This window comes from Mytilus californianus, unplaced genomic scaffold (assembly GCF_021869535.1).
Source record: "Mytilus californianus isolate M0D057914Y unplaced genomic scaffold, xbMytCali1.0.p SCAF_3, whole genome shotgun sequence".
Classification (NCBI taxonomy): Eukaryota; Metazoa; Mollusca; class Bivalvia; order Mytilida; family Mytilidae; genus Mytilus; species Mytilus californianus.
In genome coordinates, this window is record NW_026262679.1 from 19,085,159 (window position 1) to 19,102,479 (window position 17,321).

Consider the following 17,321-nt stretch of genomic DNA (forward strand, 5'->3'; position numbering starts at 1 on the left):
CATTCCACTAATTCTTTTCCAATTTTGATATGTTGTTTCTGATTACAAATTTGAGATCATGTTTGTTTTTAAAAATTTACACTTATGCTGATCAGGAGTTATGGCCCTTGATTATTTTGTTTTATTCTCTATGTAATGTTTTTTATTAATTTCTATCCCAGACAGATCGGTACCAGTGCTGTTCGTCGGCAAGTCTTTTAGATTGATTAATGTGTTGGAATAAGGAACATTATATATCAAATTTTTGCACAAATTATGAATGAATCACATATACCAAGATTTAGTTTCGCTATAAAATCTCAGGAATGAGTGCTCACATGGTTGAAGGGTCCTAAATGTGATTTGCAACCCTAGATTTTTATGTGTTCTGGTTTTACTTTGATTACCACATTTTCATATTCTTTTATGATTTTATATTCTTGCTTCTGATGTGGATATGAAGCTCCTACCTACTGCTGATTATAATAACTATGATAACAATAATATAATTAATATTTTCAGCCCTGAAGCTTTGACACCTGCCAGCAACCCAAACCAGAAAGCGTCCCTAGAGCCCCCACCCAGTAGTGAGTGTGTAATATTACTGGCTGACCCAATGCTGATGCAAATGCCACTAGAGGCACTGCAGTTCCTACAGTTAGATAACATTATCTCTATTTCACGAGATTTCTCCTTACAAATGTTCAACCACCGAGGTTACAAGGAGGATGGTGCACAAGGTAATATATGTGATATTAAATGACTGATTTTACATTCAGTGTCTTTCAATGTAGACAATACATATAACAGCCGCTACATTTAAAACATATTAGGTACCTTGGGAAAAAAGCTTTAAACTTCTGCTGTTGAGGATTGTATCAAACCTTCACTCTCAGTAGGATGGCAAACCCAAAATTCTATATTGCTTCTTTTCCTGGTTCCTTTATCATAAAAATTGTTTCGGTAGGTACCTTAGATGTTTTAATGAAAGATATCTGAATTATATGCATGAAATGGTTTTGAAGTAAAAGTCACACATAACTTATATATGCTTGTGGTAAATAATGAATATACAAATAAAGGTGTCAAGTGAAATAATTTGAATATTGGTAAAATAATCCACAGTTGTTATCTATATTTGTCTACTGTTTGCTGTAAAAAAATAGGAAACACCAAAAACTATCTGTAAACGTGGATATTTTCTCGGGTTTTTATTTTCCTGATTTCAATGCAAAAAACTTTTCTTGCAGCAGTTTAATTCATGCATTGAACAATAACTTTGCCATTCATTCCAATATTGTTTATTAGGACATATTATTTGTGTGGAGGACAAATTCTAGTATTTTCTGTGATTGTGTGTAAATTACCACGTTTACAGTAACTTTAAACAGCAAGTTTTTCTTTTAAACCAGAAATCAATGAAGACACCAAATTCACAAATTACAACTCACTTTGATATGGGAAATTTTGAAAGCATGTGGCACACTAACTTGCACAAAAAGCATCATTAATGGAGACACAAAAAGCTAGTTAAATATGGTGTGTTATTGTGAGTTAAAAGCATATATAGTAAATGCTTTATTTAATCACATTACTAAACTATTTACTTCTTAAAAGATAAATTTGGAAATTAATGGAAAGTTAGTGTTTTATCTTTTTATGAGATATGACAAGAGAATCAATAAATTACATTTTATGATAGCAAAAAGTGAGAAATACACAAATTATAGTGGAAAGGGGAAAGGGATAAAACACCTGGAGAAAAATTGTGAAAAAAAACCAAATACATTGACCATATTTGACCAGACGTATTTTTTCCAACAGGAAATGAGGGTAGGTAGAGATTTTCCACTCTAACAGCTTCCTTTAGTCACTAAAACTCCAGTTATTGGTAGGGCCTTTACTCCTTTGATTCCATATTTTATAGAATTAGTTCTGACTCAGTATTATTAGTGTTTGTGTGTTTTTTAAATTTGTTTTGTTTTTTCAATTAACAGGTTATTAAAACTTTATCATACTATATTGAATGTATCATTAAATTGTATATTTTATGCATTTTCATCAAACATTTCATTTTTTCATTTTTCACTTTGCATGTATTTCAACAAAGAACAGTTGATTCAATCTATGCAGCCAGATACTGTCTGGCAAGATCAATGATGAACAGTGACCCTTAAAATGAATGTAATAATGCTACAACTTTGCTTTAACAGAACTTTGTGATTGTTTGATGTTTTTTAAAGATAATGAATTGAGATAAAGGGGTCAAGACCACTGTAAGGTCAAGGTTGAGAATTCTAATAACAGTCATAACTAACTTGCTGAAATATTACTAAAAACAGGGTCAAGCTCAGGGGCAAGTCAGATGAAACGACCAAGTATGTGTGCAATCAAAACATCGGTTCTTTCTGTATTTTATGAAGTTGTTTTTTATTCTTAGGTCTATTCCATTAAAATGAATGGGGTACAGTAGGAAGGGAATTCTAATTTTTGGACATTGGTTACCAATAGTTTATGGTGATGGTGATAGATGTATGCAAAATTCTAATTTGTGGGGGGGGGGGGGGGGGGGGGGGGGGAGTGGACTTTGAAATTCCCTTAGTACTGTCCCACCTCCATTTTCATGGAATAGACTTTGCAATATGCATGAATTTTATATATTTGTATATCTTTTGATAATAATCAATTTTTGAAGAAGAAAGTAAAAAACAATGAAAATACTTCTTTGACAAACAAAATAATATATTTTTGATGAAATGAAATAAAATAAAAAATAATAAAAGCAAATATAAGTTACTAAGGTAGAACAAGGTAAGTATGGCAAATATAAGTTGCCAAAGAAAGAATAGCATATAAAAGTGTATGGAATTTAATAGTTCTGAAGGTGATAAGATCAGTTTAAAATACAGAATTTGGTTTACTACAACAAGATGGAAAAGTGTCTGTGATGGGCAGAGGTATGCCAAAACCACTGAATAAACAGGCATCATTCAAAAAACAGCAATCAAGGAGTTCTGTCATGAGTGGGCGAGTGTCGATTCTACAAAAACAATCATCAACAAGGTCTATTTTAAATGGGCGAGTGTCGATTCTACAAAAACAAACATCTACAAGATCTATTTTAAATGGGCAAATGTCAAGGCGTTAGTATGAATGCACAAAATACCAAATTGATGTATTGTTTAAGTTCGTCAAAGTATTGTGTGCAAAATGTATCGTCTGTCAAATTATTTTGTGTAAAATAAAATTTTAGCCACTTATGTTATGCAAAGGTTTGATATTTGACCTTTGATATAATTATTTTACATTTTAATAAAAGTGAAAAATTACTTGTATAATAACTTTTTTTTCTAATTGTCATCAGTCATAACACACCATTAGCAAATATATTTGATTAGTTTCAGTATCAAAATTGATTACAGACTAAGGTCAAATATCATGTATGCCAAACATTTTGTTTTAGTTTTTGTTACTTGTTTAACTTTTTATTTAACTGCTGTTCTTACTTCTTATTTTATTATTATTTAAGGGTTATTTACCTATTGTTATTTCACATTGTATCTTTCTTGATTTACAGTCTCGTCTCGTCTCATTTCTATTCTGTTCTCATCAATCTTTCCAAAGTTTGGTCCATTTTATTTAATTGTAACATACTTTTCTACTGATATGAAAATGAGTGTTAATTATTTTAGAACTTTTTTATCGATTAAAACCCAGCTAGAATCTTCACCAATGCTTTGAACATTTGCAAGTTGCAACAAAATCACTGGTTAGATGATTTAGAAATCACTCCAATAAGTAGGCTTCTGCTGTACTTTTACACTTGTTGTTGATATTTTTATTCTTAATTTCTGTTTCTTTTTTTTTCTGAAAAGTTTGTTTTTCATTTGTCAATAGGAGAGCAACCCAACAAAACAAGATCACAAAAATGGACAGATCTTGTTTTTTTATTTTATATTGTTAAGTTGATTATGATTATTTGTTTTACAGAAGCCTTCGTTTATTTTAATAATAAGTTCATAAAATCAATACATATGTTTTAAAGTATAAATACACAGGTTACACTTGAATATGTAAATTATGTATTGCACACTGTACACATTATTGTACTTGCATGCTGTCCTTGCCATTGATATTGCTACCCCATTCATAATTTGTATCATGCAGAGAAATCATTCTTTTATTTTTGGCAATTTACAAACAAAATATGTAAAAGTAAGGCTTTTTTTGTTAAAAATTTACTTGGGCTTTGAAGAATGCACAATTTAATAATTTACTGTAAGTATTAAGTCGTGCATGTAAAAAGGTCAATGATTTCACATGTGAAAGATATCCTGTAATTTAACTCCCCTGATGTCATACAACAATAGATGTTGTCAATGACATTGCATCAAAACATAGGGAGAAGTCATAGAAAAAGATATGGTCACATTTTCTAACATGGTTACATTAAAAGTCAATGTAATTAAAAGAATAACTAATCCAAGAAAATCAAATATATAAAAAAAATATTCAAGTCCTGACAAAACAACACTGACAGTTCACTCACGTGCTATTTTCACTTCAGTGAATTGTTGTTATGATCACTTGTTGAGTATTTTCAATGTTTGAATTCTTGAATAAGTTATTCTATAATTATCACATAGTAAATTTTACTAATGTCCATGATCACATAAATATTTGTTATTTACAAGTCTACTATTACTATTGAAGACACTAAATTTCATTGACTATATACTACATGTTTATCTTGGATATAATATGTCTGTAAAAAATCTAGCCATAGACATTTCTTCTTCACAGAATGCTTTAATATAATTGTATTTTAACAATTGTACACATTGTCACTTAAGGCACTTTGTAAGTATAGCTAGTTCATCATTAAACGATTTCCATTAGAAGATTTTGTATCAAGAAAAGTTTACAGAACATCAAATTAGATTATAGTCACATTGCATACGTAAAAGAATGTTACATTGAGTGAATCAAGTCTTAGATCCAGTGAATATAAAAACTAATCTCAGAGTAATATTTCACTATTTCAGAGGAAACAGCTGGGGGTGACAAGAAGAAACCAAAATCTTCAAAGACTGCAGAAAATCCACTATCTAGGATTCCTGGTATGAGAGATGCCAGTAAGAGGACAGCCAAAATTGTAAGTGTCTGTCATTTTTTTGTCGAGCCTGCAAATTTTGTCGCAAAAGCGAGACATAGCGATCCTACATTCCTTGGTCGGCGTTGTCGGCGTCCACAAATATTCACTCTGTGGTTAAAGTTTTTGAAATTTTAATAACTTTCTTAAACTATCCTGGATTTCTACCTAACTTGGACAGAAGCTTGTTTATGATCATAAGATAGTATCCAGAAGTAAATTTTGTAAAAATAAAAATCCTGTTTATCCGTATTTTACTTATAAATGGACTTTTTTTTCTGCCAGTTAACATTACATTCACTCTGTGGTTTAAGTTTTTAAAATTTTAATAACTTTCATAAACTATCCTGGATTTTTACCAAACTTTGACAGAAGCTTGTTTATGATCAAAAGCTAGTATCTAGAAGGAAATTTTGTAAAAAATTATTTCATGTTTTTCCTTAATTACTTATAAATGGACTTTTTCTTCCAGTTAACATTACATACAGTCTGCAGTTGAAGTTTTTAAAACATTTATTAGATTCATAAACCATCCTGGATTTTTACCAAACTTGGATAGAAGCTCCTTACAATCAAAAGATAGTATCTAGAGGAAAATTTTTAATAATTTTTTCCCCATTTTTGTTGAGCCTGCGACTAACAGCAAAAGTAGGCGAGACACTGTGTTTCGTGGAACCCTTACGAATTTTTTTATATAATTGAGATAATATCTTATTTAAGATTCTTGGTAACAGGAATGCCAGTAAGTTTTTGATAGAATTTTACTAAAATTGTTGTAAGGATCCGGTCAAAAAGTTTTAAAATTTTGTTGCATAAGCACATAACCCAGTATTTCCAGTTGGTTTTTGTCTCGTCTTGATGGAGTCGAAATGCGAGACATAGGTATGCTGTGTCTGGCGTCGGCAACGGCATCAACAATGTATTAGTTTGTGATTAGGTCTAGTTTATGGTGAACCACTAGTGGTACATCTCATTTCCATGGAGATTATTTGCCCCCCCCCCCCCTTAGTTTACATGTATTAGTTTTTGATTAAGTCAGTTTAAGCGGAACAATTAGTGGTAAGTCAATGATGTTTGGTATGCAGTTGTATAAGCATTGGCAGATCTCATTTCCATGGAGATTTTTTGGCCCTGCCCCTTCAGTCATGGTCTATTGACTTTAAATGTTTTGCATAGTTTACATGTATTAGTTTGTGATTAGATCAGTTTAAGATGAACCTCTAATGTTAAGTCAGTGATATATGGTATGCAAATGTATTTGCATTTGCAACTTTCGTTTCCATGGAAATTATATGGCCCCACCCCCTCACCACTGTTCATTGACTTTGAAACTTTTACATTGTTTTTAAGTTGATGTTTGTGCTTAGGTTTTTTTAAATGGAACGTCTTATGATAAGTCAATGGTATTTGGTATGCAGTTGTATAAGCATTGGCACATCTTATTTCTGTTGAGATTGTTTGGCCCTGTACCTTCAGTCATGGTTCATTGACTTTGAATAATTTGCATAACTAATTGCATGTTTAAGTATTGCTATTTTAATTTCAACATTTGCATTATCAAAATAACAAAAAAGGCGAGACATATCTCTGTGTGAACAGTTTATTGTCGAGCCTGCGACTTTTGTCGCAGAAAGCTTGACTAAGGGATAGTGATCCAGCGGCGGTGGTGGCGGCGTTAGCTCACTTCTAAAAAGCTTTATATTTTAGAAGCTAGAAGACCTGGATGCTTCATACTTTGTATATAGATGCCTTATGTTACGAAGTTTCCGTCTGTCATATGTCCATTGTCCTTGACCTCATTTTCATGGTTCAGTGACTACTTGAAAAAAAAGTGAACATTTTTTGTAATGTTAATTTCTTTCTTATTATGAGTAATAGGATAACTGTATTTAGTATGTGCGTACCTTGCAAGGTCCTCATGCCTGTCAGACAATTTTCATTTGACCTCTACCTCATTTCATGGATCAGTGAACAAGGTAAGGTTTTCGTGGTCAAGTCCATATATCAGATACTATAAGCAGTAGGTCTACTATATTTGGTATATGGAATGATTGTAAGGTGTACATGTCCAACTGGTAGGTGTCATCTAACCTTGACCTCATTTTCATGGTTCAGTGGTCAAAGTTAAGTTTTTGAGTTTTGGTCTTTTTTTCTAATACTATAGGCAATAGGTCAACTATATTTGGTGTATGGAAATATTTTATGATGTACATGTCAGTCTCGCAGGTTTTATTTGACCTTGACCTCATTTTCACAGTTCATTTCTCAGTGTTAAGTTTGTGTGTTTTGGTCTGTTTTTCTTCAACTATAAGCAATAGATCAACTTTATTTGTTGTATGGAAGGATTGTAAGGTGTATATGTCTGTCTGGCAGGTATCATCTGACCTTGACCTCATTTTCATTGTTCATTGGTCAATGTTAAGTTTTCATGGTTAAGTTTGTTTCTTAGATACTATAAGCAATAGGTCAACTATATTTAATGCATACATTGAATGTAAGGTGTACATGTCTGTCTGGCATGGTTCATCTGACATTGACCTCATTTTTATGGTTCATTGGTCAATGTTAAGTTTTCTTGGTTAAGACTGTTTCTTAGAAACTATAAGCAATAGGTCAACTATGTTTGGTTTATTGAATGATTGTAAGGTGTACATGTATTTCTCGTTTGGTTTATCTGACCTTGACCTCATTTTCTTGGGTCATGTTAAATTTATGTGTTGCTTGTAGTAAAGCTTTATATTTAGGACTATCAACATAAAATCAATGGTTAGTAAAGAAGGCAAGACATTTCAGCGTGTGCACTCTTGTTTTTATAACATTACCAATTATTTGATTTGAAAATTACATTCTATAAATAATAATTAGCCTGCACTTATTTAGTAAAAATAAATATCCAGCATGTTCAGAAGAAATCATGGTCAGAAATGTACACCAATATAAGTTGAATTTGTTTGTATTATAACATTTTCTGTTTTCTCTTTCAGATTCCTCTCAGTAGAGATGTTCCAAGTTGGTGCCATGCAGTTGATACTCATAATTTTAGATGTATCCTTTCATCTTACATAATTTTTACCAATAATGGAAATAAAGGCTTTTGTCACTCATACCACATCTTCTTATATCTATTTTGTAACTTTTTTCAATTATTTATCAACAGTTTTTTTGGGAATATTTAGAATGATTCAGTTGTGTAGAATGACTTTCATATGGTTTTAAAATGATGAAAAGTCGGTTAAAAAAAACAAGTCAGTCTGTTAAAAATATAACTATTATGAATATGAAAAATTTGGAATGTTTTTTGCCTTCAAAAGAGGATAGAACACAGAGGCAGTGGGCAAATTGGATTTAGGTTTTCCTTTCCATATGGGAAAGTGCATGAAAATCTTGATTATTTAGGTAGTTTGAATAACCTTAACTGATTATAAGATTTTGTGGATACACATTTAGATAGTGCTGAAACAGGTATGTTTATTACAGTAAGGGTATCTTCATTTTAAATTTTGAAAGTTATAATTTTATATGATAAGTTCAGTAGAAAAGTATCAAATAAATTGTGTAAAACAATTCTTTAAAACTTACTTGTTGATGCTTTGAATATATTCTACAAACTGTTTTTTATGCCCCTGCCGTTACAAGAGGGGGCATTAAGTGTTTACCTTGTCTGTCCATCCGTCGGTCTCTCCGTAACGAACGTATGCCCAAAAATTGGTTTCTGTTCTCTAAGTCTCCCAAACGAAGTTTGGGAAGACTTATTGTTTTTGCTCAGTTATTATTATTTTTATTCTTCTTCTTCTTCTTCTTCCGCCGCTTTTAAAATTGAACTTGTCCGCACCCGTTCTCCAAAACCCCTTGTCAGATTAACTTAGGGTTTCACAATATGTTAGACTAACATGTCTAGTGGTGCAATCAGGGTTTTGTTTGTGCAATGGGGGTTATAAAGGGGTATTTTGAGGGTCAAAAAGAAAAGAGGGTTTTACTATAGAACCCTATGGGATTTTATTTTTTTAAATTTTCAAATGATTATAAATTGAAAACCGTTTGTGATAAACACAATCTTTTTAATTGAAAATGTTCTAAATGATAAAGCCCATTAAATGAAATACAGGGTTAGTCCCCAGGGGTCACCCCACCCCCTGCCATTTAAGAAAGTTCTAATACCTTGTAAGTGGTCAAGATCCCCACCCCTAAACCATATATATTTTGTTTTGTCATGCTAAGATGGTTTAAATGATATACAGGGTTAGTCCCCAGGGGTCATCCCAACTGCCTGCCATTTGAGAAAGTTCTAATATCTTGTAAATGGTCGAGATCCCCACCCCTAAACCATATATATTCTGGTTTGTCATGATAAAGCACATCAAATGAAATACAGGGTTAGTCCCCAGGGGTCACCCCCACCCCCTGCCATTTAAGAAAGTTCTAATATCTTGTAAGTGGTCAAGATCCCCACCCCTAAACCATATATATTCTGGTTTGTCATGCTAAGATGGTTTGAATGATATACAGGGTTAGTCCCCAGGGGTCATCCTGACCCCCTGCCATTTGAGAAAGTTCTAATATCTTGTAAGTGGTCGAGATCCCCACCCCTAAACCATATATATTCTGGTTTGTCATGCTAAGATGGTTTGAATGATATACAGGGTTAGTCCCCAGGGGTCATCCCGACCCCCTGCCATTTGAGAAAGTTCTAATATCTTGTAAATGGTCGAGATCCCCACCCCTAAACCATATATATTCTGGTTTGTCATGATAAAGCACATCAAATGAAATACAGGGTTAGTCCCCAGGGGTCACTCCCACCCCCTGCCATTTAAGAAAGTTCTAATACCTTGTAAGTGGTCAAGATCCCCACCCCTAAACCATATATGTTCTGGTTTGTCATGCTAAGATGGTTTGAATGATATACAGGGTTAGTCCCAAGGGGTCATCCTGACCCCCTGCCTTTTGAAAAAGTTCTAATATCTTGTAAATGGTCGAGATCCCCACCCCTAAACCATATATATTCTGGTTTGTCATGATAAAGCCCATCAAATGTAATACAGGGTTAGTCCCTAGGGGTCACCCCCCACCCCATGCCATTTAAGAAAGTTCTAATATCTTCTAATAACCACTTCTGAGTGGTCAAGATCCCCACCCCTAAACCATATATATTCTGGTTTGTCATGCTAAGATGGTTTGAATGATATACAGGGTTAGTCCCCAGTGGTCATCTCGACCCCCTGCCATTTGAGAAAGTTCTAATATCTTGTAAATGGTCGAGATCCCCACCCCTAAGCCATATATATTCTGGTTTGTCATAATAAAGCACATCAAATGAAATACAGGGTTAGTCCCCAGGGGTCACCCCCACCCCCTGCCATTTAAGAAAGTTTTAATACCTTGTAAGTGGTCAAGATCCCCACCCCTAAACCATATATATTCTGGTTTGTCATGCTAAGATGGTTTGAATGATATACAGGGTTAGTCCCCAGGGGTCATCCCGACCCCCTGCAATTTGAGAAAGTTCTAATATCTTGTAAATGGTTGAGATCCCCACCCCTAAACCATATATATTCCTATTTGTCATGTCTCGAACATTTGAATGACCTATACGGTCAGTCCCCAGGGGTTCCCCCGACCCCCAATGTTCTAATATCTAGTAAATGGTTGAGATCCCTACCCCTAAACCATATATATTCCTGTTCGTCTTGTAACGAACATTTCAATGACGTATAGGGTCAGTCCCCAGGGGTTCCCCCACCCCCAATGTACTAGAATCTTGTAAATGGTCGAGATCCCCACCCCTAAACCATATATATTCTGGTTTGTCATGCCAAGATGATTTGAATGATATACAGGGTTAGTCCCCAGGCATCACTAATGCATATAACTTCACTGGACCAAACCAATTTTCACTGGACGTTGCCCAATGTCAGGCGACCCTGGGAATTACGAATTATGGGAGCTTCGTTTGGGAGACTTCGTAACAGCATCCTGTTACAATCATTTCTTGTTTTTAGTCTGCCTCAACCAAATATGAAACTTATACACAATGCGTATTACCACAAAATACAGCGACTCTTTTCACAAAAAATCTTACGATTAAAATTTATAGTAAGTTATACTGAAATGTGTATGACTTACGAGTATTTTTACTCTTCAGATTTTTTGTGAAGAGACGCAGATCAAGTACGAATTTTGGTGGCGTCACTTTTACTGTTCTAGAGTTATGCCCCATTATAACATTATATGTAAGTGGGGGCATCATCTGTGTCCCATGGTCACATTCTTCATTTATTTAATCATATTTCAGTGCTACATGATCTTTATATCTGAAGACTACTAGAAAATGTGTCAAAGCGTTCATCACAAAATACTGTTATGATTTTTTATTTCTCATTTTTTTTGTATGTCTGTAACCCTCAACTCCAAATTAGCCTATTTTAGTATTTATGTTGGCAAATAATCACTATCTGAGAAACTGTCTGTTCATTTGTTAAAGAATAAACTTTTTTATATACTGCTTAAGGACCAGTTAATGTCACTTTATTCAGTAATAGGTATGCTTTGTAAATACTACACACTGATGTAGATTTCCAACATATGTTGAACTTTAGTTGAAAAAAGATCATTTTCTTTCATCTGGTTAATACAAAGCAATGCCTAGTTTTCTGTTTTTAGTGCATTGTGGGAAGAAACATTTGTGGGGCCATTTTGTCATTACTTGATGCTGCCCTTAATTTTGAAGAATTACATGTTTTTCAGACTAAGCAATAACTAAGCCTGCTTTAGAATACAATTACTTACAAATGAATTCAATACATATACAAATGTTTACAATTAGAATGCATGCTTCTACAGAACCTTATATTTTGTTGATTTCAAGTGAGACAAATTCTTGTCAAATTCCGATTTAGAGAAAGATAACAGCATCTGAATTTGAAAACAGGATAATAATGTATTTGATACATTGAAATAAATTCTTCTCTTCTTACTACACAATAACAAAACATGTCTTTAATAATGTATTAAGTGGAAAAAAAAATATCCATTTAGTGGATAGATTCAGAAGTGACAGTATCTGGTCCTCACCCATAAAATATATCAAAATCTAATCACTATCGACATATTTTTTGATGATAAATAGTAGAATTATAGTTTAGGTACAGGCATATGATGCTAAATTTAACTCTTGCTAAACTTTGATTTCAAAAGATATTTCTTTACAGATACACACAATCAGTGAATTTCTGTTGTGACTGATATTCAGTCAGCACATTTGTTAAAACTGAAAATTTTTATTCATTCTAATTTTATTTTCAACAGAGGAAAATAAACCAGTTGAAGTATTCCAAACAGTTCTAGAAGAATATGATCAACAATTTACAGCTAGATGGCTTGGTGTTATGGGAGATGATCATGCCCCAAGGTAGATTATCTAAAAGTTGGGGTAGGTTAAGGGGTACCATTACCATTTAACAGCTTGAAGGGCTGGTGTTTTCAAAATGGTCATGCCCCTAGGTATGTTATCTGAAGAGTAATCAGTGAGATTCCATGCTGCTATGTATTCTCTCTGAAGGATGGAATATGCAGGATAGATAACCATTCTCTTATGTATGTTTTCTGAAGGGTATATTAGGTATAGATTACCACCCATAGATATGTTATATGAATTGTAGCATAGGTAGGGAACATGATCATGTCCCTAAGTAAGTTATCTGACAGGTAGGGTAGGTATGTGAGATGACCATGTTTAAAAGTATGTTATCTGACCATGCTCCTAGCTATGTTATCTGAAGGCTGGGGTAGGTAGGGGAGATGAACATGCTCCTAGATATGCTATCTTGATGGTGTAGAAGGCTTGGAAGATGACCATGCTCATATTTATATCATTTGAAATTGTTTGTAGGTACTGTGGATTCATTTTTATGCCCCTGCTGTAGCGGAGGGGGCATTAAGTTTTACCCTTGTCCGTCTGTAAGTGGGTCCCAAAATTGGTTTCCGTTCTTTAGTTTACCTCAACCAAATGTTATGAAACTTATACACAATGATTAAAACCACAAAACTCAGATCAAGTACAAATTTGGGTAGCGTCACTTTTACAGTTCTTGAGTTATGTCCCTTTTTAACGTTGTATGCAAGCGGGGCATCATCTGTGTCCCATGGACACATTCCCCATTTATTTTTCATGGTTACCAATTGTCTTAGATTGAGTTAAACTTGCATTTTAGTGGATATTTTATTTCATGTTTTTAATTTATTGGAAATGACCATGCCTTAAAGTTTGTCATCTGAAGGTTAAGATAGGCTATGAGGATGACCATACCCCTAGGTTTACTATATTAAGGATAGGTTAGATATCAGAGATTTCCTTTATCCTAGGTTTGTTTTCAGAGGGGTGAGGTATGCTTTTGAATGACCATGCCTTAGTTATGCTATAATGGCTACTGTAAAACAAATTAATGTTTTTACCTTCTATATAAACTTTTATACTTTCAGTGTTGGTGAATGGGAGATCTATCTTGCAGAAAATTCATCATTTGTTTTCTATGGTATGGAGAAGTTTATAAAATATATACCACCAGAAAAACTCACAGCTCTAAATATTCCAGGTAAATATACATACAATTGTAATCAGAAAAAAGGTGTGTTGATGTACAGGAGGAAACAATTTCAAAATGTCTGGGGAAGTAACATGAATTTGTTTTTTAATTTGTCCAGTCTTGTATAAGCATTTCAATTGGTTGATAGCCAGCGCATTTTTCATGTATTTTGTTTTTTAATTTGTCCAGTCTTGTATAAGCATTTCAATTGGTTGATAGCCAGTGTATTTTTCATGTATTTTCTTAAATGACGAATTTCTTCAATATCTCGCTGGCACCAGGAAATATCCACAAGGATGTCTCTTTTTTACACACTCTGCTTTGGTATTTTCGAAGTGTTTAAGCATTTGTTAAATGCAGCTGTTTTTATCCACCACTTACGATAGTAGAGGGGCATTATGTTTTTCGGTCTGTGCGTCCGTTCGTTCGTCCCTTTATTCGTCTGTTTGTCGGTCTGTCCCACTTCAGGTTAAAGTTTTTGGTCAAAGTAGTTTTTGATGAAGTTGAAGTCCAATCAACTTGAAACTTAGTACACATTTTCCCTATGATATGATCTTTCTAATTTTAATTCCAAATTAGAGTTTTGACCCCAATTTCACGGTCCACTGAACATAGAAAATGATAGTGCGAGTGGGGCATCCATGTACTATGGACACATTCTTGTTGCTAATGTCTTGATAGAAAAAGAATAATGTAATTGAATTAGATTAAATGTTTAACTTAACCATCCTTATTGATATTTAAACAGATAGCCTTTGTTAGTCTTGTATGTTTTTTTAATTTTAGTTCATTTATATGTTTTGGAGTTTATTGTGACGTCCATTTTCACTAAACTAGTATACAATTTTATTTAAGGGCCAGCTGAGGACCACCTCCAGGTGCTTGATTTTCTCGCTGCGTTGGACCCATTGGTGGCCTTTGGCTGTTGTCTGCTCTTTGGTCTGGTTGTTGTCTCTTTGACATATTCCCCATTTCCATTCTCAATTTTATATCATGTTCTGACATTTGATTTATGAAAAATACCAGTCTAAAGAAGGTAAAATGTCCTCAGCCAATGGAAATTCCTTCTTATGACTGGTATTTTTGAAAATAACACTTCCAAACATGATAAACCTGTCTTTAACTTTTACTAAATTGGCTAAATTTTATTTATCACTCTTTTTGGATATATGAGTTTAACATAACTTAAGGATTTATGAATTCAAGAATATTTTATTGTTTTGGTGGCCAAATAATTCCTGTTATCACACCATCTCTTCTGAGTTATGATATTTAATGAAAACTGCCTGAGTAGTCCCATGTTAGCTGCATTATGTGCAGGAGGCCTTGTTACATAAAACCAGATTTGAAAAAGGAGATTTGCTGCTTCTCTACTAAGCTTGATGTAGTAAGTGTAAGAGCAAGGACTGGTTGGCTTTAAGAAAGAATAATGGGTTAATGTACCGGGACATTTCTTTCTATTAACCTGCAGGGTAAAACTATGACCACAGGTCTAGTATAAAGCAAGGTATATTCATTTTCATTTGTTATCCTGTACTATAAGCATGTAATATTTGTCACTGGACTTAAAGCAGCCATCAATCAGTCTCATAAATTTAAACAAGCAAACTTTTTGTTCATAGAGTGTAGTATTGTATATCTGTTGGACATGGCACAGACAAGCAAAAGTTTTACCAGACAATCTAAACTGGATGTTCTTAAAAGGTGAGATTATTTTTTTTTTCTGATCAAGCTGTCATTATTTTAAGAAATATCATTTAATTCTTCTTATTTAAAAAGGTAAGAACCAAGGAGGTAAACGTAATACCGGTATGTTCAGACAAATACCAAACCGAAGTTGAGATTAAATTGGAAATTCAATGTTGAGACAGCAACTCAACACAAAAACAAGTAACAGCTTGTAAAACATAAAATATCACAAGGTCGCTAAATATTCTTCCTTAGTAAACACATAGTACTATATACAGACTCTTATTTATAATATATTTCTATTTATATATTTCTTCTAAATTTGAAGGAAAAAAACAAACAAATAAAACATGAAAATTTATTTTCGGAAATGTTTTCTTTGAAAGAATATTATAACTGATATTGACCTCACACATTATAGCTTTTAAGCAGGCTATGTAGTCAAAAGTTTGTAAATTGTTCGTTTCAAATAAACTTTTATGAAAATATTTCAGCTTCCTTTTATATTTCATATACTTTTCATACAGTATCAATTTTCACTCCTACATTTAATATGAAAAATCAAGGAATCAAAAAAGATTTAAAAATTATAATCTTTTAATGATTGTATCATCATGATGTTTCTTACTATTGGACACAGCTAAGAATATGGAATGTAAGGTACCTATGAACTGTACTGTCAAACTTCATTTGTATATGAGAAATTATCATATAAGAAATTGATGTTACTTGCAAACTGATAAAATGGTTGATCTAATTTCAATTTTAATAGATAAAAGTCTTAGGCATCTGATAAAAAGTGTTGACTAAAGATTACTGTGACTTTGACAAGGGCAAACTTTTTATTGCATAAAGGTAGTAAGTTGTGAGCCATTCAGCAGAAGTTGACAAAAATTTGAAATGTTTATAAATGGTCACTTATTCACCCTGATATATAATGTTTTCTGACCAATGTGATTTGTTATTGTAGTTCTAGTATCCTGAATCTTGAGAAACCAGTAGAAATGGCTATGTTAACCAGTCTGACAGGGATCAAATGTCTGATGACCAACCAATGGCATTGTACACTAGCAGAAAATGCTAATAAACTCAAACTAACAATGAAAGGTAAGAGTAGTGAAAGATAGCATTGATTCTTTTAGGTTAATAAATCTTACTCTAGTTTTTTTTACATTGAAATATTTACTGTGACTTGACTGTATGTGTTGCTCTCCGCCTATTGCAGTTTATTCTAAATTCTGACAAAATTGCAATTTCTTTTATCAAACCAAACTGTTCAACTGGTCAGAAATTTTAACAAACTGCTGTAGAAAACAGTCAATTGGTGAAAGTGCAAGGTGATAAAATAATGCATACTTACAATCCTGTTAGACTTGAATTCCACTGCAATGATATTTTGGAAAAAGTCAGTCCAACAATTTGTATACTAATTTTATTGTAATATTCATGCAAAAGGTGATAGGTAGTAATTTTGAATTGCTATAAAAATATCCAAACTAAGCTTGCATACAATTTTTCTTTTGAAAAGTTTTCTATATTCATAAGTATCAGACATCATTTGAATTTAAACATTTTAAATTCAGTAAAATATATGTGAAATTACAATATGTAGTTAGTAAGTTTCCATGGGAGATAATCAATTTTTCTTTCGAACAGTCTTCAATATTCATAAGAATAATGATTTAAGATTATCTCCCATGGAAACTTACTAACAACGTATCGTAATTTCACATATATTTTACTGAATATAAGATATTTAAATTCAAATGATGTCTGATTCTTATGAATATAGAAGACTTTTTCAAAAGAAAAGCTTAGTTTGGACATTTATTATGTAATTCAAAATTACTACCTATCACCTTATGCATGACAATTACAATAAAATTTGTATAAAATTTGATAGACTGATTTTTCATAAT

At 32.9% G+C, this 17,321-nt stretch overlaps 1 protein-coding gene across 14 annotated transcripts in view; it reads left to right on the forward strand.

The window, feature by feature from the left end:
* The window catches only part of LOC127734061 (cilia- and flagella-associated protein 46-like), an 86,517-nt gene that overhangs the window by 67,309 nt on the left and 1,887 nt on the right, over positions 1 to 17,321 (forward strand). For 12 of the 14 annotated variants that reach the window (XM_052243672.1, XM_052243673.1, XM_052243675.1 and 9 more), the window contains 9 exons: positions 162 to 188; positions 502 to 719; positions 5,025 to 5,134; positions 8,116 to 8,176; positions 8,558 to 8,593; positions 12,437 to 12,539; positions 13,610 to 13,722; positions 15,336 to 15,417; positions 16,373 to 16,509. In XM_052243672.1, the coding sequence (XP_052099632.1) occupies positions 162 to 188; positions 502 to 719; positions 5,025 to 5,134; positions 8,116 to 8,176; positions 8,558 to 8,593; positions 12,437 to 12,539; positions 13,610 to 13,722; positions 15,336 to 15,417; positions 16,373 to 16,509 (887 nt within the window). The remainder of the gene's footprint in view (positions 1 to 161; positions 189 to 501; positions 720 to 5,024; positions 5,135 to 8,115; positions 8,177 to 8,557; positions 8,594 to 12,436; positions 12,540 to 13,609; positions 13,723 to 15,335; positions 15,418 to 16,372; positions 16,510 to 17,321) is intronic. The other 2 variants (XM_052243678.1, XM_052243687.1) reach the window with 1 other exon arrangement.